The sequence below is a fragment of the Pelodiscus sinensis genome, chromosome 1 (assembly GCF_052426305.1).
Source record: "Pelodiscus sinensis isolate ZL-2025 chromosome 1, ASM5242630v1, whole genome shotgun sequence".
Lineage (NCBI taxonomy): Eukaryota > Metazoa > Chordata > Testudines > Trionychidae > Pelodiscus > Pelodiscus sinensis.
Genome location: NC_143052.1, coordinates 768401 through 794542, shown reverse-complemented (window position 1 = coordinate 794542; position 26142 = coordinate 768401). Strand labels below are relative to the sequence as shown.

The 26142-nt window shown below is 56.0% G+C and overlaps 1 protein-coding gene across 2 annotated transcripts in view; it reads right to left on the bottom strand.

Annotated features, from left to right (window-relative positions):
- Nucleotides 1-26142, bottom strand: part of SHANK3 (SH3 and multiple ankyrin repeat domains 3) — a 780355-nt gene that overhangs the window by 619519 nt on the left and 134694 nt on the right. The window contains exon 1 of one of the 2 annotated variants that reach the window (XM_089777650.1): nucleotides 3530-3947. The exons of the other annotated variant lie outside the window; for it this stretch is intronic. Within the exon in view, the coding sequence (XP_089633776.1) occupies nucleotides 3530-3931 (402 nt within the window). The 5' untranslated portion in view covers nucleotides 3932-3947. Of the gene's footprint in view, nucleotides 1-3529; nucleotides 3948-26142 lie in introns of those variants that run through there. 2 annotated transcript variants of the gene reach the window in all.

Genomic DNA, 26142 nt, shown 5'->3' with positions numbered 1-26142 from the left:
AGTGCCCAGAGTGGCGATCGGGGCCCTGCCTCCAAGCTGGGAGCCTGTGATTGCGCAGAAGCCTGGCGGGGGTGGGGAGAGTCCCAGCCACTCCTGCCACCCCCACCAGGCTTCTGTGCAATCACAGGCTACTAGCACCGATGGTGGCCCCGCCTTCCAGCCACTCCCCCCGCCCACGCCAGGCTTTCGTCCAGTGCGCAGCCGTAAAAATCAGAGAATATCAGACATTGCACATTGCACATGTCCAGTATTCTCTGATTTTTTTTTACCGGACAAAGAGCGCAAATACCAGACTGTCAGGTAGAATACCGGACACCTGGCAACCCTACTGCTCTGTACTGCAGGAGGAGCCCCTGTCTGCAGCAGGCCCCATGGGGCTGAAGCAGCCCCCTGCCCATGGTGGGTGGGGAGCTGCTCCAGTTAACTGGAACCTGTTAAGGGTGATGCTTACCAGTTAACCGATTAACCTTTCACACTCCTACTGTTGATGGCCTCAAGAGACAAGCGTCCCATTCCCAGCTCTACCAAACCTGCTGGGTGGCTTGAGCAAGTCTCTTAGTCGCTCTGGATATGTCTACATTTGCACCCTAGTTCGAACTAGGGATGCAAATGTAGGCATTCAAAATAGCCAATGAAGCAAGGATTTAAATATCCCACACTTCATTAGCATGATCTCGCGGGCGCGTTACTCCGATCAACAGCTGTTTCGGAAGTGAAAGTGTGCCCATTGGTTCAAACTAACGTTACTCCTCATAAAAAGCTAGGCCTAATAATTATGCCACCTGCATTGCCCTGATCCCTCTCTACCAGTTCTCTTTTTTTCTCTGTGCCAAGGTAGCCAGGTTCACACTACAGCCTATGACATAACATACATTGTGCAGAAAAGTGAATAAAGCACCACACGAGCAACAAAAGTTACACCAACATTAGCACTCGTGTGCACGGCAGTATGTTGATGGGAAAGCTGCTACCACCAACATAGCTTCTGCCAGTTATGGAGGTGGCAAGGCATTTCAAAAAGAAATGATAATGCCTCCTCCAGCCTGCATGGGCTCACACATCTCACATGACACTTCAAGATTTTGTAGCTCACGTACTTATGCACAGCTGGTAAAATTTCTGCACATTTTTTTGCATGATAGAGAAACATCCCTACACAATTCCTATTCTACAGGGGAAGGTACACTGAGCTGCAAATCAAGAGCTTATGAATTTTAATTCCAGGTCTTCTACTAACTGTTCTTAATATTTCTGTTCATTTTGCACCCCTTATTAATCAATTCCACAACCTTAAAAGGAGGCGACTATTATTCACTCATCTTACAGAGAAGATAACAGAGGCTGAATAAATCACTGCAGGTGAAAGAGAAAAAAGTTCCCATTCTAAGAATACCCTTCTAACGAGGCCCAGATCTGATCCACTTTGCCATACTGCCTCTCACATGCAATGGGACAAACCCTGTGCTTGCCAAATCTCTTTCATCGTTTGCTATGGCAGTATCTCGGGCCTAAATGATAAAAAACAGCGCCCCACTGTACAATACACTATGCAAATATAAAAAAGACTGACACAACCCCTAAGGATTATTTACAATCTAAACAGACAACAGAGACATAAGGCGGTGGAAAGAGACATGACATGCAAGTATAATGAAAAACATGGAAGTAGCAAGCGTCATGTCAGTTCCATGATTCAGTTTTCTTTTGTTAGTTAAAGCCATCCAGTTGTTATATTAGAATTAGCTAGAAGGACAGACAAAAGGGGGGTGTAGTTGGAGGAAGATGGAGCAAAAAAACCAATCAGGGGAGAGAATATACCAAGTGAAAACTGCAGAAAGCATCTCATGACATCAATGTCCAATGGTCCCTGCTGAAACAATGTCCAATGGTTCTGCAGCAGCTGGGGCACCTTTAGTCTCTGGCTGGTTTCTTTCGCTAAGACCTCACAGAGAGTGATATGCAAAGTCTTAATGTTCCCAAAGGGATCTCTCAAGTGCCTAGGCCACATATACAGATTCATAAATCTGCTACTGCCTGCATGGAAATGGATTAGTTCTTTCCTTCAAGTGGTAAAAGCTCATGCTTTTAGATCCAGATCTCCCCACCTTATTTTGTACAGATGGCTCAAACAAGGGCACATTACACATAGCTTTGTGCCTTTAATGTATCCTAACATTCAGAGCTGAGGAAACCTAATGACCAGCTTTTACTACCAGTTCGCCAATAGTTGTGGAGCTCGGTAATAAAACACGTGTCTCCTTCCATGGGCCATGTTTCATAGACATTAACCATAAAATATACCTGCCACACCAATTATTCCTACAGCAAAAATGTTCTGGGCTACTCATCTGATATTCTTCTAAACACTCATGTGAAAACAAAGTAATTATAAATTCATATGAGAACCCTGGAAAGGTTGAAATGACGCTACACTGCAAAACATAGTTAGAGGTGAGTTTGAATACTGTACTCTACTGATGTGTTGTATTACTGTGAAGTTTGATTGTCCCCTTAAGAACAGAGTGGGACACATTGCAGGCTTTGTCTGATGGAAAATGTTGCTTGTGCGAGTAGAGAATAGAAGAGTTTGTCCAAAAAACCCAGAACTTAATTTGCTAATCTTATCTTTCCAGAAAGCAAGCTTCACTCCTGAAACTGTAACATTAGTTCTCCTGCGGTAGCGCTTCAGAGCCTTTTGGCCTTTGGGTCACCAGTATGAATCCAGCCAAATTCAATAGGGGTTAGCAATTGTTCCCATCTAATTGATGCTTGGTAGTCTTTATATGGTACCAGGTTGGTGGGTCCCAAGGCCAGCTCTCAAAGCATAGACTTATCAGCATGCTTGGTGGCACTAACTGGCAGACTCAGGAGATACACCAAGATCTTCACAGACTGTGGAAATTGAATTCTCCTGGCTTCACCTAGAGGAAGTGTTTCCTAATCAGTGGTGAAAAATGCTGGCAGAGCAGAGTATGTGGAAAGATTGTACTACTGTGCCCCAGAGATAAACAGAATTTCATTCACCATGGCTGCAAGAGCATTAAAAAAAAAACAGATTTTACAGTTGTATTCTTGCAAATATTTCAATGACCTCACACATAATATGCAAAAAACATTACAGGAAGCTATACAAAACATGGTAGCTATGCCTCCCCAGTTTTCAGATGTTCTAATTCTCTAGGGCGGCAGTTTTCAACCTGTGATCCACAAATCTCTGGAGGTCTGCAGAATATGTTTAACATTTCCAAAGCTATCTGAACCCCCCATTCAAAATGTTTAGGGATTTGCAAATGAAAAAAGGTTGAAAACCACTGGTTTGAGGTCAAACCCTGCAATACTATTGGATTCTGCTACTATCGGATTCCACTAGCCAAAGAATCCGATAGTAGCTGATTCTCCAGCCCTATCAGGAACCCCTGTACTCAAAAAAGGCAGTATCCCAAACTCTTTCTCCTTCCCTCCCTCACATAGTCTCTCTCCCCCCGACGTTGTACCCTTTTGGCAAAGCCCCCCCACTCACACTCATTACCTTTATTTCTTCCTGGGTTATATCAAGATTTTTACTTGGAATGTACTCTCTCTCTGGCAGGCTCCAGAGGCCTGGGGACGGGGTGAATCCTCTGACATATCTGGCTGGCTCTGAGAGGGATAGGAGAAGCACCGTGTTGCTGACAGGCTCTGCAGGGGGGTGTATACCCCTCTTGTCACTGTTAGTACAGTCAGGGACAGGTTGGTAGCTTAGTAGATCCAGTTCCCCTTCCCATTTCCCTCGGGCCACTCGTGCTATTTCTGGCTTGCGCACAGTGCTCCCTCCCATTTCTAAACACAGGCAATTCCTCCAGCTCCCCTGCCCCAACAAGAGAGGCTGGCTCCTTCCTGATACCACTGTCACTAGCCAGCGGCCCACGGGCCTTGTGCAGAACTCAAACATCAAGTGGTATCTCTCAAACCACAAGGAAGGATTTCCCCTCTAATCTACACCCAACATGGCTCCTTCTCACTGGCCCATCCTGAGCCTAGCCTGACGTGCCAGTCCCTGCTGCAGTGCTTCCCAACCCCCGCCCCCGCCTGAGGTACCAATCGCTCACACGCTGCTTCCCAACCCCCGCCCCCGCCTGAGGTACCAGTCCCTCACACGCTGCTTCCCAACCCCCCCCCCCCCGCCTGAGGTACCAGTCCCCCACACGCTGCTTCCCAACCCCCGCCCCCGCCTGAGGTACCAATCGCTCACACGCTGCTTCCCAACCCCCGCCCCCGCCTGAGGTACCAGTCCCTCACACGCTGCTTCCCAACCCCCGCCCCCGCCTGAGGTACCAATCGCTCACACGCTGCTTCCCAACCCCCGCCCCCGCCTGAGGTACCAGTCCCTCACACGCTGCTTCCCAACCCCCGCCCCCGCCTGAGGTACCAGTCCCTCACACGCTGCTTCCCAACCCCCGCCCCCGCCTGAGGTACCAGTCCCTCACACGCTGCTTCCCAACCCCCGCCCCCGCCTGAGGTACCAGTCCCCCACACGCTGCTTCCCAACCCCCGCCTGAGGTACCAGTCCCTCACACGCTGCTTCCCAACCCCCGCCCCCGCCTGAGGTACCAGTCCCTCACACGCTGCTTCCCAACCCCCGCCCCCGCCTGAGGTACCAATCCCTCACACGCTGCTTCCCAACCCCCCCCCCGCCTGAGGTACCAGTCCCCCACACGCTGCTTCCCAACCCCCGCCCCCGCCTGAGGTACCAATCGCTCACACGCTGCTTCCCAACCCCCGCCCCCGCCTGAGGTACCAGTCCCTCACACGCTGCTTCCCAACCCCCGCCCCCGCCTGAGGTACCAATCGCTCACACGCTGCTTCCCAACCCCCGCCCCCGCCTGAGGTACCAGTCCCTCACACGCTGCTTCCCAACCCCCGCCCCCGCCTGAGGTACCAGTCCCTCACACGCTGCTTCCCAACCCCCGCCCCCGCCTGAGGTACCAATCCCTCACACGCTGCTTCCCAACCCCCGCCCCCGCCTGAGGTACCAGTCCCCCACACGCTGCTTCCCAACCCCCGCCCCCGCCTGAGGTACCAATCGCTCACACGCTGCTTCCCAACCCCCGCCCCCGCCTGAGGTACCAGTCCCTCACACGCTGCTTCCCAACCCCCGCCCCCGCCTGAGGTACCAGTCCCTCACACGCTGCTTCCCAACCCCCGCCCCCGCCTGAGGTACCAATCGCTCACACGCTGCTTCCCAACCCCCGCCCCCGCCTGAGGTACCAGTCCCTCACACGCTGCTTCCCAACCCCCGCCCCCGCCTGAGGTACCAGTCCCTCACACGCTGCTTCCCAACCCCCGCCCCCGCCTGAGGTACCAATCCCTCACACGCTGCTTCCCAACCCCCGCCCCCGCCTGAGGTACCAATCGCTCACACGCTGCTTCCCAACCCCCGCCCCCGCCTGAGGTACCAATCGCTCACACGCTGCTTCCCAACCCCCGCCCCCGCCTGAGGTACCAGTCCCCCACACGCTGCTTCCCAACCCCCGCCCCCGCCTGAGGTACCAATCGCTCACACGCTGCTTCCCAACCCCCGCCCCCGCCTGAGGTACCAGTCCCTCACACGCTGCTTCCCAACCCCCGCCCCCGCCTGAGGTACCAATCGCTCACACGCTGCTTCCCAACCCCCGCCCCCGCCTGAGGTACCAGTCCCCCACACGCTGCTTCCCAACCCCCGCCCCCGCCTGAGGTACCAATCGCTCACACGCTGCTTCCCAACCCCCGCCCCCGCCTGAGGTACCAGTCCCTCACACGCTGCTTCCCAACCCCCGCCCCCGCCTGAGGTACCAGTCCCTCACACGCTGCTTCCCAACCCCCGCCCCCGCCTGAGGTACCAATCGCTCACACGCTGCTTCCCAACCCCCGCCCCCGCCTGAGGTACCAGTCCCCCACACGCTGCTTCCCAACCCCCGCCCCCGCCTGAGGTACCAATCGCTCACACGCTGCTTCCCAACCCCCGCCCCCGCCTGAGGTACCAGTCCCTCACACGCTGCTTCCCAACCCCCGCCCCCGCCTGAGGTACCAATCCCCCACACGCTGCTTCCCAACCCCCGCCCCCGCCTGAGGTACCAATCCCTCACACGCTGCTTCCCAACCCCCGCCCCCGCCTGAGGTACCAGTCCCTCACACGCTGCTTCCCAACCCCCGCCCCCGCCTGAGGTACCAATCCCTCACACGCTGCTTCCCAACCCCCGCCCCCGCCTGAGGTACCAATCGCTCACACGCTGCTTCCCAACCCCCGCCCCCGCCTGAGGTACCAATCGCTCACATGCTGCTTCCCAACCCCCGCCCCCGCCTGAGGTACCAGTCCCTCACACGCTGCTTCCCAACCCCCGCCCCCGCCTGAGGTACCAGTCCCCCACACGCTGCTTCCCAACCCCCGCCCCCGCCTGAGGTACCAATCGCTCACACGCTGCTTCCCAACCCCCGCCCCTGCCTGAGGTACCAGTCCCTCACACGCTGCTTCCCAACCCCCGCCCCCGCCTGAGGTACCAGTCCCCCACACGCTGCTTCCCAACCCCCGCCCCCGCCTGAGGTACCAATCGCTCACACGCTGCTTCCCAACCCCCGCCCCCGCCTGAGGTACCAGTCCCTCACACGCTGCTTCCCAACCCCCGCCCCCGCCTGAGGTACCAGTCCCTCACACGCTGCTTCCCAACCCCCGCCCCCGCCTGAGGTACCAGTCCCTCACACGCTGCTTCCCAACCCCCGCCCCCGCCTGAGATACCAATCACTCACACGCTGCTTCCCAACCCCCGCCCCCGCCTGAGGTACCAATCGCTCACACGCTGCTTCCCAACCCCCGCCCCCGCCTGAGGTACCAGTCCCCCACATGCTGCTTCCCAACCCCCGCCCCCGCCTGAGGTACCAATCGCTCACACGCTGCTTCCCAACCCCCGCCCCTGCCTGAGGTACCAATCGCTCACACGCTGCTTCCCAACCCCCGGCCCCGCCTGAGGTACCAATCGCTCACACGCTGCTTCCCAACCCCCGGCCCCAGCCTCAGGTCCCAGGGAGGTCTGCCCACATAATCACCCCACCTCACCTCACCTGCCCCTTGTAATGCAGAGCGTCAGCAGGCGAGGTTATGAGGGCTGACCAATGACCCGCAGGCGCAGGGTCTGAGCTAGCGTCTTTGCACGCTGGCTCCCCTATCTCTTAATATTGCAGAGCCACAGCTGGGGAGGTGTGGGGTGCGCCTAGTCGACAGTGCTAATCGATAAGCTCATGCTTTTCGGTTAGGCGATGAGTGGCTTACATCCCTACCTCAGACTGGGATGGGGGTTGGGAAGCAGTGTGAGAGGGGATGGTACCTCAGGCCTTAAACGCTATGGGCTCGTCTACATTGGCCCCTTTTCCGGAAGGGGCATGGTAATTTTTGAAATCGCAATAGGGAAATGCGCGGGGGATTTAAATATCCCCCGCGGCATTTAAATAAAAATGTCCGCCGCTTTTTTCCGGCTTTTAGAAAAGCCGGAAAAGAGCGTCTACACTGGCCCCGATCCTCCGGAAAAAGCACCCTTTTCCGGAGGATCTTATTCCTACTTCAAAGTAGGGCGCTTTTTCCGGATGATCGGGGCCAGTGTAGACGCTCTTTTCCGGCTTTTCTAAAAGCCGGAAAAAAGCGGCGGACATTTTTATTTAAATGCCGCAGGGGATATTTAAATCCCCCGCGCATTTCCCTATTGCGATTTCAAAAATTACCATGCCCCTTCCGGAAAAGGGGCCAATGTAGACGTAGCCTATGGGTATGTCTACACTACAAAGTTAATTCGAACTAACGGACTTTAGTTCAAATTAACTTTCATAGGCGCTACACTAGCGCTCCGCTAGTTCGAACTTAATTCGAACTAGCGGAGCGCTTAGTTCGAACTAGGAAAACCTCATTGTACGAGGACTAAGCCTAGTTTGAACTTACTAGTTCGAATTAAGGGGTGTGTAGCCCCTTAATTCGAACTAGTGGGAGGCTAGCCCTCCCCAGCTTTCCCTGGTGGCCACTCTGGCCAACACCAGGGAAACTCTATTGCCCCCCTCCCAGCCCTGGAGCCCTTAAAGGGGCACGGGCTGGCTACGGTGCCCGTGCCAGGTGCAAGCCTGCCAGCACCCAGCTAGCAGACCCTGCACCTGGCACGGCTCGAGCCAGCCACCCAATGCCCCCCAGCCCTCCCCCTCTTCCCAGGACCAGGCTGGCGGCTCCCGGGAGCTTGCCCAGGACTGCAAGAGGCGGGCACCCGCCCGGGCTAGTGCGGACATCGTGGACCTCGTCCACGACCTCTGCACTAGGCACAGGAAAGTGGCCGTCTAGGGCAGGGGAGCTGCCAGCCTGGCCACCCAGGAGCAGGTGTGCATGAAAATCAAGGTGGTCCACTGAGACCCCCGACCCTGAGCCCTGAGCTTACAATGGCCGTACTGGGTCAGACCAAAGGTCCATCTAGCCCAGTAGCCTGTCTGCCGACAGCGGCCAACCCTAGGGACCCTGGAGGGGATGGACCGAAGACAGTGACCAAGCCATTTGTCTCGTGCCATCCCTCTCCAGCCTTCCACAAACTTTGGACAGGGACACCACTCCTACCCCCTGGCTAATACCACTCCATGGACCCAATCTCCATCACTTTATCTCACTTCTCTTTAAACTCTGTTCTATTTCTAGCCTTCACAGCCTCCTGCAGCAAGGAGTTCCACAGGTTGACTCTTTGCTTTGTGAAGAACAACTTTCTGTTACTAGTTTGAAGCCTGCTACCCATTCCTTTCCTTTGGTGTCCTCTAGTCCTTCTATTATAGGAACTAATGAAGAACTTTTCTTGATGCACCCTCTCCACCGCACTCATGCTTTTATAGACCTCTATCCTTTCCTCCCTCAGTCTCCTCTTTTCTAAGTTGAAAAGTCCCAGTCTCTTTAGCCTCTCTTCAGATGGGACCTGTTCCAAACCTCTGATCATTTTAGTTGCCCTCCCCTCTCCCACCCTCTCTCCCACCTCCTTTTCCCAGTCTCCCTGAGTTTTGTTCAATAAAGAGAGATTCTATTTTTGACCACACATTTTCTTTATTTTGTACATCAGGAAGGGGGGCTAGGGAAGGGTAAGTGGAATGAGGTGAGGGAGGAATGGGGCACGAGCCCCCGATGGGGAGGACTGGGCTGGCTCTGCGGGATTCTGGGGGTGGAAGCTCTCCTGCAGCCCCCCGATTGCCCCCTCTCCCCAGATGGCAGCCTGCAGCAAGTGCAGCCGGTCTGATGGCCGAGTGCTGTGATGTGCCCAGTGTGGGTATTCCGGGCAATCCAAGCCAGGACTGCTTTGCAAGCGGGGCACCCCTGAGAACTGTCTGTCCGGGGTGGGGGTCGGGTCCCTTTAAGCACAGCCCTCGGCTAGCCTGAGACAGCAGCTCCACGCTCTATGTCCTCATCTGATGCCCTGCCGGCACTGCTTCCGGCCATCCTTAACCCCGGTTCAGGGTCCACTTAATGTGGACATGCTAGTTCGAATTAGCAATACGCTAATTCGAACTAGTTTTTTAGTCTGGATCCGTTAGTTCGAATTAGCTAAGTTAGTTCGAATTAGCGCTGTAGTGTAGACATACCCTATGAAACCTACCTCACAGGGTGTGCTGAATACAAATTTATGAATGCGGGTGTGGCATCAGGAAGATAAGCACAACAGAAAAACCTCAAAGCATTTTAAAACCCTGCATTTGGTGCAGCATTTGGATTGTGTACAGTAACTGAAGCACAGGACTTCACAGCGAATGAGGAGGCTAAAAAGAAACTGAACAGCTGTCTCATTCATTGAACACCATCAATCTTCTAGTCTGAATGAGGCAGGGGTCTGACACAAAATATGCTATGTGATAGTCTTTAATTATACCATCTCAGTCATATGTGTAAGTGGTCTGATTCCCCACTCACGGCTAAAATTGAGAAATGACTATGAACATGAGTGAATTTATACCAGCCGAAAACTGAAGCCATGTTCATAGTCATTTCTCAATTTTAGCCATGAGTGGGGAATCAGACCACGCTACACTTTTCTTGCCACTTTAACCAGAAAGGACACTCTCTAAATGACTTAGCCACCTGCATTCTGCTACAAAGACCTTTTACATCTGCACTTGAAAGGGAATCCTCTGAACTGTCATTCATGTTAAAATTCGACACTTGCCAACAGGGACTTAACAAGTCTTTGAACTTTCTCACCCATTACCAAGACAGTTTCCCCAATTATCACCTGTAATACCATTAACTCACAAACATCCCACTCTCCCTACCTTTAATATCAGCAATTCACAGACACTTACCTTCCTTCCTCCCCCTTCCCACCCCCGCCCCCCCGCATCCCCCTTCTGTTCTGCAATGTGATTTGTCCTTTTCATATTTGTTCATTTTTTTTAATTGTATCCTTTGGTATATATGGTTGTGACTACTTTCTTCCACTATTTGATCTGAGGAAGTGGGTCTGGCCCACGAAAGCTCATCATCTAATAAACCATCTTGTTAGTCTTTAAAGTGCTACATTGTCCTGCATTTTGCTTCAATCCTTTGGAAGTCATCTGTCTAAAATAGGAAATGTTAGCATCACGATCCTGCCAGCGGAGCACACCCTCTTGGGTGTATCTTTCTGAGTTGTTTCACTCTAGGGTCCAGCCCTCAAACAGTTAGCAGCCTCCTTAGCACCACGTGAACGAGATTTTCATCTAGCTACCTGCACATTTGTTATGCGACATGCTGAGCCAGGCGTCCTTGTGACAACTTTTCTCTCTCCTGCGGCTTTTGTCACATGAAGCAAAGTCATAGCCTGTCACACTTTCTAAGATAAAACTACAGTGGCTATTAGTGCACGGTGTTTAGGGCCTGAGCTGCTCAGTAGCTGGAGCAGAAAGGAATCTTTCCCATGGGATGATACCACGTCTCTGGCCAGGTAGTGCCTGGGATTTTTGCCCTTCTCTGAGTCTCCGCTACATATCCCTGGCAGAGGACACTGGACTGAATCCGAGAGGGACCCTTGACCCATTGCACGGTGGCCATTCCCATGGTTCCACTGTTCTCCGTGGCCAGGGCTGGAATAACAACTGCTTCATGTTCCTGCTGCCAGAGGCTGAGGGTAACATACCAAAGCAGCTCATTGACTCGGAGGCTTAGATCAAATGGACTTTTCATGAGACTCTGCCTCCTCGTGCCTGAGTCACCTTGGAATATGGAACATACGGACCCTTCTGAGGGCCTCACTTCCCCCCATCAGCCTCCCTCACACTGCCGTGTACCCCACGGAGGGCAGCAGGGCTGAAAAGGCTCTGGTCTCTCTGCCTACCAGATGAACAGCAAGAGCACAGATGCCGAGCAGCCACTGCATCAGCAGTTGAAAGGAACCTTTGGTCTACCGTAAGAGCCCATCTGCTTCCCTCCATGCCCAGGGCCCATACCAGCAGTTCACCCAGACCAGCATTACAAGGGGAGGCTGTGATTCTAGGTCACTGCCTCTGGATGGGGAGAACAGAGCAGAGCTCAGCAGCCTGCACTGTCAAAACAAATCAATTCCACACCCTACAGTCGCCATATGAAGTGGGTCAGTGGAATGAGACACGCATCACATCCACGCAGAGGAGCTTAACTCTGGGCACCACAGCACTTCCTACTGCATTCGGGGAGCTGAGACTGTGGCTCCTGCCCTTCTCCTCCAACCTCCTTCCGCACCCGGGCCACTTTACTCTTCACTCCCTCCTCCTGAAGGAGCAGCAGCTCCAGATGCAGCACTTCCGAGAGTTCCTCAATCCACCCTCCTCGCCTGCCTGAGGCACAGCTGTGGCCTGGGAAGGGGGTCTCGCGGGCCCGTGAGCCTCCTCGCTCTCCTGGCCTTCCTGGGGAAACAGCAGCAGCATGCGAGCACCTCTGCTCCCTGCCTCACCTCCCTGTCACTGGCTGATGGGGGAGGAAACCAGACCTCTTGGGTTCTAGGGAAATAGACAAAATCCTGCACTAGAACCAGCACCTGGTCCTCTTTGTGCCTGCTGCCTGTAATTAGCTACAGCTGGGGCGCTGCTGCCTGACTGCTTCTCTGGCAGAGCCTGCAGATACAGATTTAAATCTCTTTCACCAGGACAATTCCTTCCTGCCTAGGCTCAGCATAGAGTCAGTGCAGCCCATCACGCCCTTTCACTATTTAGAAGAGGGTTCTCAAACTCCCTGCCCGCGGGGGGCATCCCCAGCGGGAGCAATTGCGCAATCCAGCCTGGATGTCCTGGCAAAGAGCTGTCCCTTCCCATTCCCTAAGCCCCACCCTCTTTCCCCATGGCACCTCATCTCCCAAGAACACAGCCTCAGGGATCACCAGGAGGTCTGGTGTGGGGCAGCAGCAGCAGTCAGCTCCCCCCCCCCCCCCACTCACACACACACACACTGGGTGGCTGCATTCGCTCAGCTTCCCCACAAATCCTGCCACTGCAGAGAGTGCGGGGTGGGGGGGCTGATTACTGCTGCTGTCCTGCCCCAGGCCCTCTGGTGATCCTTCTTTCTCTCACCACAGCCTGCATTGTAACCCATGCGGCAGACACTCTCTTTCCAGCTGCGGTCGGCGTTCTCAAAGGCGCCTCACTGGGAACGAGGAAGTTAAGCGCCAAGCTAACTTGGCTGTAAACGTAAGTGGTCTGTATACACCAGCACATTCCCACGCTTTCTCTCTGCCAGACATTTAACCTGAAGTCATGGCTTCCTGAGAACCTTTCGCATCAGCTGTATCCACAGGCTTAGCAGCAACACCGCGGTCTCCTCACTCCTAGCACGTGTCATACACAGAACGATGCGCGGAACGTCAAGAATGTTTCTAAGGCTGTAGAACAAAACCTGCATGTACTGTTTGAAAAGCTGTACGTGACCAAGCAATTAAACACCGTGCTGGGCCAGAAATACTCATCAGGAGGCAGGGTCACAGGAAGCTTTAGCTCTGGCATTTGAGTGCTTGACTGGGATTCTTTACTGATGCAGACATGTGCACTGTGTGAAATTTCCTAGATTCGCTCCTTTCCTCCCTCTCATTCTCCTCAGTCTCTCTCTCTCTCTCTTTTTTAAATAAAGACACGACAGGGAAGAATGTTAAAAGGAAAAGAACGTTTAAAAGAAGGGACTCAGCGGCTCTCCAGCTCCGGAGAGCTCTGCTTGCAAAAACCTGGTGAGAGCACAGGTACTTAGGCATTGTGATGCTGAGTATTTCACTGCTTCATTTTTAGGCACTTAGAAAAAAAATCACAGGAACAGGAGATGGTTTGCAAAGCCTGTTAGGTGTCTAGTCTCCCTGTACAAAGCACAGGGAGAGAGAGGCACCAGAGAGCCTGAGTCACAAAAGCCAGCTGCCTAAGGCAGCCACTGAGCTATGCCAGTGAGAAGCATGTTTCTAAGCCTCTCCCCCTCAGGGACACAGGCGCACGGCTCCAGGTTGCAGGGAGGTGTCTATCTCTGCTAGTGATTCATGAACAGGACCCCAGCTCCACGCACATCTGGCTGTGACAGGAGGTGATGTGCAAGGAGGGGATGCAAAGTATGTGTACATAACCCACATGCCTGCGGGCTATGGGGCTCTGTCCCCTGAATGGCACTTAGACCACTTACTGAGAGAGAATGAGTCTGCTCTATAGCAGAGGTGGGGAACCTCAGGCCTGGGGGCCAGATGCAGCCCCAGGCTAGCCTGGATCCGGCCCCCAAAGCTCAGAGCCACTCCAGCCTCACCTTGCTGCCCCACCGCAAGGGTGGAGCATACAAAATCTATTAGGCTGGGCTCTGGTGTGCGAGGGGAACGTTGGGAGGGTCTTTCTCTTATCAGTCAGGGGCGTCGGGTATGTAAGGTGGGGGAAGGCTCCACCTTCCCAAACCGCCAGGCATGGCCCCATCCACGCTCCACCCCACAGTGCCTGCTGTAGGCGTTCGGGGGGCGGAGTGTTGCTCTCCCCAGCGCCCGCCCTCCTGGTGCTTTGGGACTGGGGAGGCCAGGCCTGGCTGCGTGGTGCACCCTCCACCCTTCCCCAGTGCTCCAGGGCTGGAGAGGCCAGGCCAGGCAGTGCAGCATGACCTGCCTCCTCCCTGCCCCGGTGCTCTGGGGCTGGAGAGGCTGGGCCGGGCGGTGCAGCATGACCTGCCTCCTCCCTGCCCCGGTGCTCTGGGGCTGGAGAGGCCGGGCCAGGCAGTGCAGCATGACCTGCCTCCTCCCTGCCCCGGTGCTCTGGGGCTGGAGAGGCCGGGCCGGGCGGTGCAGCATGACCTGCCTCCTCCCTGCCCCGGTGCTCTGGGGCTGGAGAGGCCGGGCCGGGCGGTGCAGCATGACCTGCCTCCTCCCTGCCCCGGTGCTCTGGGGCTGGAGAGGCCGGGCCGGGCGGTGCAGCATGACCTGCCTCCTCCCTCCTCCAGTGCTCTGGGGCTGGAGAGGCCGGGCCGGGCGGTGCAGCATGACCTGCCTCCTCCCTGCCCCGGTGCTCTGGGGCTGGAGAGGCTGGGCCGGGCGGTGCAGCATGACCTGCCTCCTCCCTCCCCCGGTGCTCTGGGGCTGGAGAGGCTGGGCCGGGCGGTGCAGCATGACCTGCCTCCTCCCTGCCCCGGTGCTCTGGGGCTGGAGAGGCCGGGCCGGGCGGTGCAGCATGACCTGCCTCCTCCCTGCCCCAGTGCTCCAGGGCTGGAGAGGCCAGGCCAGGCAGTGCAGCATGACCTGCCTCCTCCCTCCCCCGGTGCTCTGGGGCTGGAGAGGCCAGGCCAGGCAGTGCAGCATGACCTGCCTCCTCCCTCCCCCGGTGCTCTGGGGCTGGAGAGGCCAGGCCGGGCGGTGCAGCATGACCTGCCTCCTCCCTCCCCCGGTGCTCTGGGGCTGGAGAGGCCGGGCCGGGCGGTGCAGCATGACCTGCCTCCTCCCTCCCCCGGTGCTCTGGGGCTGGAGAGGCCGGGCCGGGCGGTGCAGCATGACCTGCCTCCTCCCTCCCCCGGTGCTCTGGGGCTGGAGAGGCCAGGCCGGGCGGTGCAGCATGACCTGCCTCCTCCCTGCCCCGGTGCTCTGGGGCTGGAGAGGCTGGGCCGGGCGGTGCAGCATGACCTGCCTCCTCCCTCCCCCGGTGCTCTGGGGCTGGAGAGGCCGGGCCGGGCGGTGCAGCATGACCTGCCTCCTCCCTGCCCCGGTGCTCTGGGGCTGGAGAGGCTGGGCCGGGCGGTGCAGCATGACCTGCCTCCTCCCTCCCCCGGTGCTCTGGGGCTGGAGAGGCTGGGCCGGGCGGTGCAGCATGACCTGCCTCCTCCCTCCCCCGGTGCTCTGGGGCTGGAGAGGCCAGGCCGGGCAGTGCAGCATGACCTGCCTCCTCCCTCCCCCAGTGCTCTGGGGCTGGGGAGGCTGCAGTGAGCACGCGTCTGCTCCCCTCCCCTTCCATGGACAGAAGGGGGGAATGAGTGTGGGGCGGGGCCTAGCAGAAGGGGCGGGGCTGGAGGTAGGGCTGTGGGTTTCCCTCCCCTAGCCCCGCCTTCACCAACCGCCCATGTTCCCAGTGAGGGTTGGTTGGGGTTTTTTTTTGGGGGGGGGGGCTTCTCACTTGTGTGTGAGAAGGATCCCCCGAAGGATTTTTCTGTAGGTCAGTGGCTCCTGACCCAAAACCAGTTCCCCAGCCCTGCTCTACGGCCTGTGGGGGCCCCAGCCGGGTTTTAGCACAAGCGGCCTGGCTGTGGGGGAGCGTGGTGCACAAGGAAGGGATGCAGAGCGTTGCCTGTGCATGTGGCAGTGATGACACCAGACAGACAGCCAGGGAGCTGAGGTGCTAAGCCGCTCCCTGTAATAACGACAAAGGCAGGCACCCAGCTCCATATGAGACAGCCTGAGTGGGAGAAGAAGGGCTTGGCAGAGACCCCTGGTTAGAGCACTCAGCCTGCATGTGGGAGACCCGGGTCCCAACCTTCTCCTTGACGGGGAGCAGGGAAACGTCTGCACAAACCCTACCTCTCTGGAGAGAGATGGGCATGCTCTGACGTAGGGCTCCCTCACTCTCCCCATTCAAGTTGTTCCCATTTAGACACACAGTTGAGGAGGGAATGGAACAGGGGGACTAGACTTTGGTCTGCCACCTACCCAGTGGGCACCGGAACCACCAAGTTGCAGTTAAGCCCTGACCCCGGGTAACCCAAGCTACAACCTAAGCATCCATGTCCACAGTGCGCTTTTCAACAGGCTAGAGGCTGGCTCCTACGTGCAGAGCAGACATGCTCATAGCGATGGACTCAAGGGGCTCAATCTATTTAGTTCAACAAAAAGCCGATTAAGGGGTGACCTGATCATAGTCTGGAAAGTATTGACACAGGGAACAAATATTTAATGATAGGGTCTGCAGTGTAGCAGAAAAAGTGTAGCACGACTCAGTGCCTGGAAGCTGAAGTTAGATAAATTTAAACTGCAACAAGGCATACATTTTCAAGAGTGAGAGTAATTAACCTTTGGAACAATTTACCAAGGGTAGTGATGGATTCTCTATATCTGACCATTTTTAAATCCAGACGATGTTTTTCTAACCCATACTCAAGGAATTATTGTGGACAAATTTTATAATCTGTGCTACACAGAATCATAGAACTGAAAGGAACCTTGAGAAGTCATCAAGTCCAGTCTCCTGTACTGATAGCAGGACCATCTTCAACAGATGCTCATTTAAGCTGCTCTTAAATACCTCCAATGATGGAGATTCCACAATCTCCCTAGATAATTTATTCCAGCTTTTAACCACCCTGACAGGCAGGCAGTTTTTCCCAAATGTCCAACCTAAACCTCCCTTGCTGCAATTTTCTGTTTTGTTTTGCTCTTCTCTGGACCGTCTCCAATTTGTCCACATCTTTCCTGAAATGTGGTGCCCAGAACTGGACACAATACTCCAATTGAGGCCTAATCAGCGCAGAGTAGAGCAGAAGAATGACTTCTCGTGTCTTGCTCACAATACTCCTGTTAATGCAGCCCAGATGCATGATGTTTGTGCTTTTTTGCAACAGTGTCACACTATTGACTCATATTTAGCTTGAGGTCCACTATGACCCCTCGATCCCTTTCTGCAGTGCTCCTTCCTAGGCAGACACTTCCCATTTAGTATGGGAAATGTTGTATCTACTAACACAATGTCAGATCACAAAGGTCCCTTCTGCCCTGGGAATCGCTGAAAAGCGCAAGTCTCCTCTGCAAGGAAGGCCTGCATGAAGTCCCAGGCACCCTGTAACCGTGTGGACTACATTCAAACATTTTTCATCTGAACAGGAATTAGCAATTCCTGCTCATACCGAAACAGCCCTGGCCATAGACTATTCGTCGGCCTGAGACTCCTTAAGATGATCCTAAGAAGCCCAGCACATTGAAGTTGCAGAGAAGAAATCAGCAAGTCTGACCGTTGCCTCTAGAGCACCCACTGCTGCTCCCAATAGTCCTCTGACCCTTCGCAGCAGAGTCCAGCTTTTAGCCCTGAGGAGTGCCTCCCAGAGTCCGCTCAGCTACAAGCCCAGACCAGTTCTGAAGGGCAAGGGAGGACTCTGGATCTGCATGGTCCAGAGTCACTCCCAATGGCAACTGCTGCCGTGGACAGTTCTGGATGCCTGGTTCCTGCAGCTCCTGAAACACGGACTTGTTTGCCAAAAGGAACTTGCCCACAGTCCCGCCTCGCCGCCACACAAACTGCTTTTTGTTTTTCAGCCCAATTTAGCATCTTCCGGCTAAGAGGACTGGCTGCTCTTGGTCTCGGCTGCTTCTCCTTCACTGTATTAATGATCCCTGGCTTGCCCTCCTACCTGCTCTCTGGCTCAGGGTCTCCCTTAAGCCTTGCCTTAGAGACCTAGCGGGCATGCTGAGTAACCCCCTGTGACGGCGCGTTGGGGTCCCCCGTCTCCTGCACCCCGAAATGGCACAAACAGACTCCACCAGCCAGTGGAATTGAGGGTGGTTTATTGCTTCTCCAGGATACAGCACAGCACAGATGTAATCTGGTTACAGGAGCTGGGGCCAAGAGGCCTCAGTGCCCCCTTTGAGATGGGGGAGTCCCAGCCCCCTCCCCAGCTCCTTCTTCCCTGCTTTCCAGCCAGGAACTAACTCACTCTCCTCCAGCCCTGCCCCCCAGCCAGGGCAGCATCCACCTCCCTTTGTTCCTCTCCATGGGGGTCAGCTGGCCAAACCAGTTGGGATACCCTCTTTGCATAGTGACTCATCGCTTGTCTGCTCCGTGGTGCTACAGACAGCAGCCAGAGAGTTAACAGGTTACCCCCCACTACGTCACCGTTCTCCCCCCTCCGAGAGCGAACTGAGCAGGGTCACTCCGCTCGTGACCTAGGGAAGTTCGGGTCCTCTGCGTGGGAACCCGCCCTGGGGACATGGGTGCTCCCCTTGACTCGGGCCGGCCCTGGCGAGGCCCCACATGAATTGGCTTCCCTCTGTCCACTCGCTGCACCACTCCAGGGCGACTGGCACAGGCCTGCCCTCGGGGGTCACACCCACCCTTCCGCTGGCCTTGATCTCTGGCCAGGGTCTCTCGGGCCGGGGCCATGAGCCCAGCGAGCCTTCTCTGGACAGCCAGGGCGGCTTCCACCCCCGACGCTCCATCCAGGGAGGTCTTCCCCTCCCATAACTCTCTCAGTAAACCCAGAGGCCCCTCTATCTGGGGTAGAGACCCCCAAGCCGCTTTCCTCCTGTCTTGGGCCTTCCCGCCCCTCTGGCAGGAGTCACAGGACCGGCAGTACCGCTGCACGGCTGTAAAGATTCCCGGCCAATAGAAGTGCTGGAGCAGCCTCAGCCGGGTGCTCTGGATCCCCCGGTGGCCCGCAACGGGGACGTCGTGGGCCAAATACAGCAGCTTGAGGCGATACTTTCGGGGGACGACCAGCTGCCGCTGGACACCCCATGCCCTCGCCTTCCTGGGGGGGAGCCACTCATGGAACAGGAGCCCACGCTCCCGCAGGAATCTCTCCTGGCCACCTCTCCCCCGGGGCTGAGCTGCACGGAGGCCAGCCTGATCCCTCAGCCTCTGCAAGGAGGGGTCTGCCTGCACCTCCGCCTGGAATTCAGCTGCTGGGGCAGGGATCAGGACCTGTCCCCCACCTCTGCCTAGGTCCAGAGTCCCTGCTTGGCTGGACCCCGTGTCCGCTGGGATGGGACCCTGAGGACTCTGCCGGGAGTCCTTCCCTGGACCCAGGTTGCCAGCCCCGCGCTGGTTCTGGCTACGGGCGGTGACTAGAGCCCGCTGGGATTCATGGGGCCACTCCTCTAGGTCATTCCCCATCAGAACCTCGGTGGGCAAGTGCGGGTGCACCCCCACTTCCTTGACACCTTCCTTGGCCCCCCATTTCAGATGCACCCTGGCTACAGGCACCTTAAACGGGGACCCGTCTATGCCCTTCAGGGTCAGCTGCGTGTGGGGTAGTATCCGGTCTGGGGCCACTATATCGGATCGGGCCAGCGTCACCTCCGCCCCCGTGTCCCAGAAACCCGTCACCTTCCTACCATCCACCTCCAGGGGTATGAGGCACTCGCTCCGCAGGGGCCGTCCTGCCCCCACCCGGTACATGGAGAAATCCGCCTCCTGAGAATCAGACCTCCCAGGGGAGGTGCACTGAGCATCCTTCCCCTCTCTCTGAGCTGAGGTTTGCCTGCCAGCCCCTGCCTCTGGGGCAGCCTGCCCTTCCTCCCGCCCCAGCCAGTTAACCCTGGAAAGTCCCCGGTCCTGGGGCCTGGTGCACTGAGCCCTCTTGTGGCCTTTTTGCCCACAGAGCTGGCAAGTTAGGCTTTGGGCTGTCTCTGTCCAGGCCCTGGCTGGTTCTCTGGGGCACAGACGACCTGTTCCTTGGGCTCGCCTCATAGTTGACTCCCTCCGTTGCTCAGCCGAGATCCGGTCTCTGCGCGGTTCCCTTTCTCTCCAGGACTCCCGTTCACACCCGGACCGGCTCTCCATGAACTCATCTGCCAGTCTCCCGGCCTCCTGGGGGTTCTCTGGTCTCCGCTTCTTTAGCCACAGCCTCAGTTTGGGTGGGCACGCTTCATAGAACTGCTCCATCAGGACCAGCTTGAGCAGCTCCTCTGCGGCCTGGGCTCCGACTCCAGACACCCACTTGCGGCAGTATTGCGACAGGCGGGAGGCCAGATCCACATAGGTCTCCCGTGGCCCTTTCTGTACCCCCCGGAACTTCTTCCTGTACATCTCGGGGGTCAGCCCGAACTTGTGCAGCAGGGCCTCCTTGACGCGGTTGTAATCCCCTGGTTGTAGGTCCTCCAGCTGACTGAGCACTCCGGCCGCCTCCTGGTTCAGTGCGGGGATGAGCTCCTGCAGCCAGTCAGCTGGGGGAACCCGTTGCAGTCCACAGGCCCTCTCAAAGGAGCTGAGGAACCCGTCTATGTCGCCCATGTCCTTCAATTGGGCCACCACGAGCCTCTCCAAGCGTCTGGTAGTCCTGGGACCCTGGGGCCCATCCGCACTTGGCGCAGCCAGTGCCCCACCGGTTCTCCGCTCTGCCATGGCCAACTCATGCTGCCGCTGCCTCTCTCGATCTTGGCGCTCCCTCTCTCGGTCCCGGCGGTCCCTTTCTCGATCTTGGCGCTCCTTCTCTCGGTCCTGGAGGTCCCTCTCTCGGTCCTCTACTTCCAATTCCTTTATCCGCAGCTGGATCTCCAGCCGCCGCAGCTCTGCTGGGCTGGCCTCTGCCCTAGATGGGCTACAGCTTGCAGGCCTCCCGGGAGATGCTGTCTCATCTCTCCGGTGGGTTCCAGTGCTCCTCCCCTTCTCTGAGCCTGACACACTCTCAGGGGGGGGTCTGGCTGCTTCCCCTGGGGACAAGATCCTGGCCCTGTGGCTGGTCATTCTCTTCCAGCTGGGCAATCAGCTGGGCCTTGGCTGCTTTCCGCACAGGCAAGCCCCTCTCTCTGCACAGCCCCACCAGCTCTGCCTTCAAGAGTCGGGCGTAGGCCATCTGCCCGCTGGTCCCCTCGGTGCAGATTCACCAGTCTAGTGCTGCAGCGCCCCACGATTCCCAGGAACCGCTTCGCTCTGTCTCCAGCACGCTTGGCTCCAGGGCTCTTGCTTCTACGGCGCCTTGTCGCTCGCCGCTGGAAGCTCCATCCACGGGGTGCAATGCATCCCACTTCTGACACCAGTGTGACGGCGCGTTGCGGGTCCCCTGTCTCCTGCACCCCGAAATGGCACAAACAGACTCCACCAGCCAGTGGAATTGAGGGTGGTTTATTGCTTCTCCAGGATACAGCATAGCACAGATGTAATCTGGTTACAGGAACTGGGGCTAAGAGGCCTCAGTGCCCCCCTTGAGATAGGGGAATCCCAGCCCCCTCCGCAGTTCCTTCTTCCCTGCTTTCCAGCCAGGAACTAACTCTCCTCCAGCCCTGCCCCCCCAGCCAGGGCCGCATTCCACCTTCCTTTGTTCCTCTCCATGGGGGTCAGCTGGCCAAACCAGTTGGGATACCCTCTTTGCATAGTGACTCATCGCTTGTCTGCTCCATCGAACTACAGACAGCAGCCAGAGAGTTAACAGGTTACCCCCCACTACGTCACACCCCTCTTCCTGCGGCTCTCTGCACTGCCCGTGATTTCAAGTGATAGACCAGGTGAGTCCTGGACAGATGGCTTCTAATCTGTCACACCATGTAACCAATTTACTCTCTGATTTACATAGCCTTGTGCCAGACCCTGGCTGGTCAGCCTCAGAATCAAGCATTTATCCACACCATGCTTGGTCTAATGCTTCCCCGTAGTCAGCAAGGCAGACTCACCAACACATCCTCTCCAGGAGTCACTGACCCTCTCCCTCCCACTTGGGGCATCAGTAACATGCTCTGCGAATCCCCTGAGAATGTCACACTTGTCCCCATTCACAACCCCCATCTCCCTTTCCTTCCAGCCCATTCATAACCCCCATTTCTCTCTCTCTCTCTCCAGCCCATTCATAACCCCCATCTCTCTCTCTCTCTCTCTCCAGCCCATTCATAACCCCCATCTCTCTCTCTCTCTCTCTCCAGCCCATTCATAACCCCCATCTCTCTCTCTCTCTCTCCAGCCCATTCATAACCCCCATCTCGCTCTCTCTCACACCAGCCCATTCATAACCCCCATCTCTCTCTCTCTCTCACACACACACCAGCCCATTGATAACCCCCATCTCTCTCTCTCACCCGTTCATTCATAACCCACATCTCTCTCTCTAACCAGCCCATTCACAACCTCCATCGCTCGCTCTCTCTCTCTCTCTCTCCAGCCCATTCATAACCCCCATCTCTCTCTCTCTCTCTCCAGCCCATTCATAACCCCCATCTCTCTCTCTCACCAGCCCATTCATAACCCACATCTCTCTCTCTAACCAGCCCATTCATAACCCTCATCTCTCTCTCTCTCCAGCCCATTCATAACCCCCATCTCTCTCTCTCACCAGCCCATTCATAACCCACATCTCTCTCTCTAACCAGCCCATTCATAACCCTCATCTCTCTCTCTCTCTCTCTCTCTCTCTCTCTCCCCAGACCATTCATAACCCCCATCTCTCCCTCTCTCTCTCTCCAGCCCATTCATAACCCCATCTCTCTCTCTCTCTCTCTCTCTCCAGCCCATTCATAACCCCATCTCTCTCTCTCACACACCAGCCCATTCATAACCCCCATCTCTCTCTCTCTCACACACACACCAGCCCATTCATAACCTCCATCTCTCTCTCTCACCCGTCCATTCATAACCCCCATCTCTCTCTCTCTCACCAGCCCATTCACAACCCCCATCGCTCTCTCTCTCTCTCTCTCACCAGCCCATTCATAGCCCCCATCTCGCTCTCTAAGCAGCCCATTCACAACCCCCATTGCTCTCGCTTTCTCTCTCTCTCTCACCAGCCCATTCATAACCCCCATCTCTCTCTCTCTCTCTCACACACACACCAGCCCATTGATAACCCCCATCTCTCTCTCTCACCCGTTCATTCATAACCCACATCTCTCTCTCTAACCAGCCCATTCACAACCTCCATCGCTCGCTCTCTCTCTCTCTCTCCAGCCCATTCATAACCCCCATCTCTCTCTCTCTCTCTCCAGCCCATTCATAACCCCCATCTCTCTCTCTCACCAGCCCATTCATAACCCACATCTCTCTCTCTAACCAGCCCATTCATAACCCTCATCTCTCTCTCTCTCCAGCCCATTCATAACCCCCATCTCTCTCTCTCACCAGCCCATTCATAACCCACATCTCTCTCTCTAACCAGCCCATTCATAACCCTCATCTCTCTCTCTCTCTCTCTCTCCAGCCCATTCATAACCCCCATCTCTCTCTCTCTCTCTCTCTCTCCCCAGACCATTCATAACCCCCATCTCTCCCTCTCTCTCTCTCCAGCCCATTCATAACCCCATCTCTCTCTCTCTCTCTCTCTCTCTCTCCAGCCCATTCATAACCCCATCTCTCTCTCTCACACACCAGCCCATTCATAACCCCCATCTCTCTCTCTCTCTCACACACACACCAGCCCATTCATAACCTCCATCTCTCTCTCTCACCCGTCCATTCATAACCCCCATCTCTCTCTCTCACCAGCCCATTCACAACCCCCATCACTCTCTCTCTCTCTCTCTCACCAGCCCATTCATAGCCCCCATCTCGCTCTCTAAGCAGCCCATTCACAACCCCCATTGCTCTCGCTTTCTCTCTCTCTCTCACCAGCCCATTCATAACCCCCATCTCGCTCTCTAACCAGCCCATTCACAACCCCCATTGCTCTCTCTCTCTCTCTCTCTCTCACCAGCCCATTCATAACCCCCATCTCTCTCTCTCACCAGCCCATTCATAACCCCCATCTTGCTCTCTAACCAGCCCATTCACAACCCCCATCGCTCTCTCTCTCTCTCTCTCACCAGCCCATTCATAGCCCCCATCTCGCTCTCTAAGCAGCCCATTCACAACCCCCATTGCTCTCTCTCTCTCTCTCTCTCACCAGCCCATTCATAACCCCCATCTCTCTCTCACCAGCCCATTCATAACCCCCATCTCGCTCTCTAACCAGCCCATTCACAACCCCCATTGCTCTCTCTCTCTCTCACCAGCCCATTCATAACCCCCATCTCACTCTCTAACCAGCCCATTCACAACCCCCATTGCTCTCTCTCTCTCTCTCTCTCTCTCTAACCAGCCCATTCACAACCCCCATCGCTCTCTCTCTCTCTCACCAGCCCATTCATAACCCCCATCTCACTCTCTAACCAGCCCATTCACAACCCCCATCGCTCTCTCTCTCTCTCTCACCAGCCCATTCATAGCCCCCATCTCGCTCTCTAAGCAGCCCATTCACAACCCCCATTGCTCTCTCTCTCTCTCTCTCTCACCAGCCCATTCATAACCCCCCATCTCTCTCTCTCTCTCTCTCTCTCTCACCAGCCCATTTATAGCCCCCATCTCTCTCTCTCTCTCTCTCACCAGCCCATTCATAGCCCCCATCTCTCTGTCTCTCTCCAGCCCATTCATAACCCCCATCTCGCTCTCGCTCTCTCTCTCACCAGCCCATTCATAGCCCCCATCTCGCGCTCTCTCTCTCTCTCTCTCTCTCTCTCTCTCACCAGCCCATTCATAGCCCCCATCTCTCTGTCTCTCTCCAGTCCATTCTGACACATCACCAGACAGACTTAGTCCCAAGATTCCCTGGCGATGAACTGCAATTCTTTGGGTTATACCTCTGCCCTGACTGAGCCTGCTGCCCCCCATTCCAAACTGAGCCACATCCCTCCTGTCTCTGGCGGAGGCCAGAATGAGAGAGCACTAAAGCCAGACCCCCGCTCACAGGGACATGCCCTCTCCTAAGCCCTGCCAGCTGCTTACGGACTTGCCCCGAGAGCCAGGGCACGCTGACTTCCCAGCAACACGCGAAGGCGGTGAGCCTGTGGATGAGCTTTCACACCTGTGTTAGTTAATAGCAGCAAAAACTTCCATCTGGACATGATCAGAGAGCCACCAGCACTGATGCTCCCGGGGGGATCCTGCTGTGTCTGGACAAGGGGAACATGAGTCTGGGCAAGAGTGCCTTGAGCTCGCGGGTGGGAGGGGGGCTGGCACTCTGGTCCATGCTTGCGCGCCATCCAGCACAGTGCAGCCCTGCCCAGGACTCCCAGGTGTGGCCGAAGCACAAACACAGCCTGTCTCTGACAGCAGCCAGCATCAGCTGTGGCTGACAATGGTCTGCCAGCCCCAGTGGACAACCGTGGAAGCACCTTCCCAGAGAGAAAGTCTCCCTCTGTCCATCAGCCAGTGGCTGCTCACACTCCTCAGCATTAGGGCTCAGAGCTCTTCTTCCCACCCCATCTCAGAGAGCTGGGGACGGGCCCTGCTGTGCTTGGAAAACCGGAAGCCCGTTGCATTCAAGGAGTTAGTGAATCTTCCCAGTTCTCATGTCTGCTTTGGCCTGCTGTTAGCAAGGGAAATTCCCAGCTCGCCCGCTCGTTAGAGACAGGCCGTGCCCAGCGTGGCTGAGTTCGCCCATAGCTGAGATACGCGCCGAGGTAAACAGCCTGTCTGTGGGAATCTCCTCCCAGGCAGGTGGTTGGTTTGGGGGGTTTTCCCCTCTGCACGTAGTTAGTTGCTGCTTCTAGAATTTGTGCACAGGCTCTAGATCATTCACTTCGGACTCCCCGAAGCACCTGGAACTGTCCAGAGGGGCCTTTCGGAGTCCCCAGCAAGCCAGAGGGATGTTGTGAGCACAGCGCAGGCCAGAGACCTGCCCCGAGGTAACTCCTAGGGCAGAGCTGTTAGGAAAACATCCCATCTGGCTTTAAAAATCACCAGGATGGAGAAAATCTAGCACACCCCTTGGGAAACTGTTTCAGTGGTAAATTACTGTCACCGTTACAAACGTACACACAGTCGGAATTCGTCCAGCCTCAACTGCCAGCCACTGGATCACATTAGCCCTTCCTCTGCTAGACTGAAGAGCTTCTTTTAAACATTCGTTCCCCCTTTAGGTACCCATAGACTAATAAAGTCACCCCTTCAGTTCACCTTCTCCTTGGCTGAGCTCCGGGAGTCTATCACTATAAGATTTCCATCTTTTAATCATGCTCATGGCTCTCCTCTGAACACACTCAGATTGTCAGCATCCTCCTTAAACTGTGGACACCAGAACTGGACACA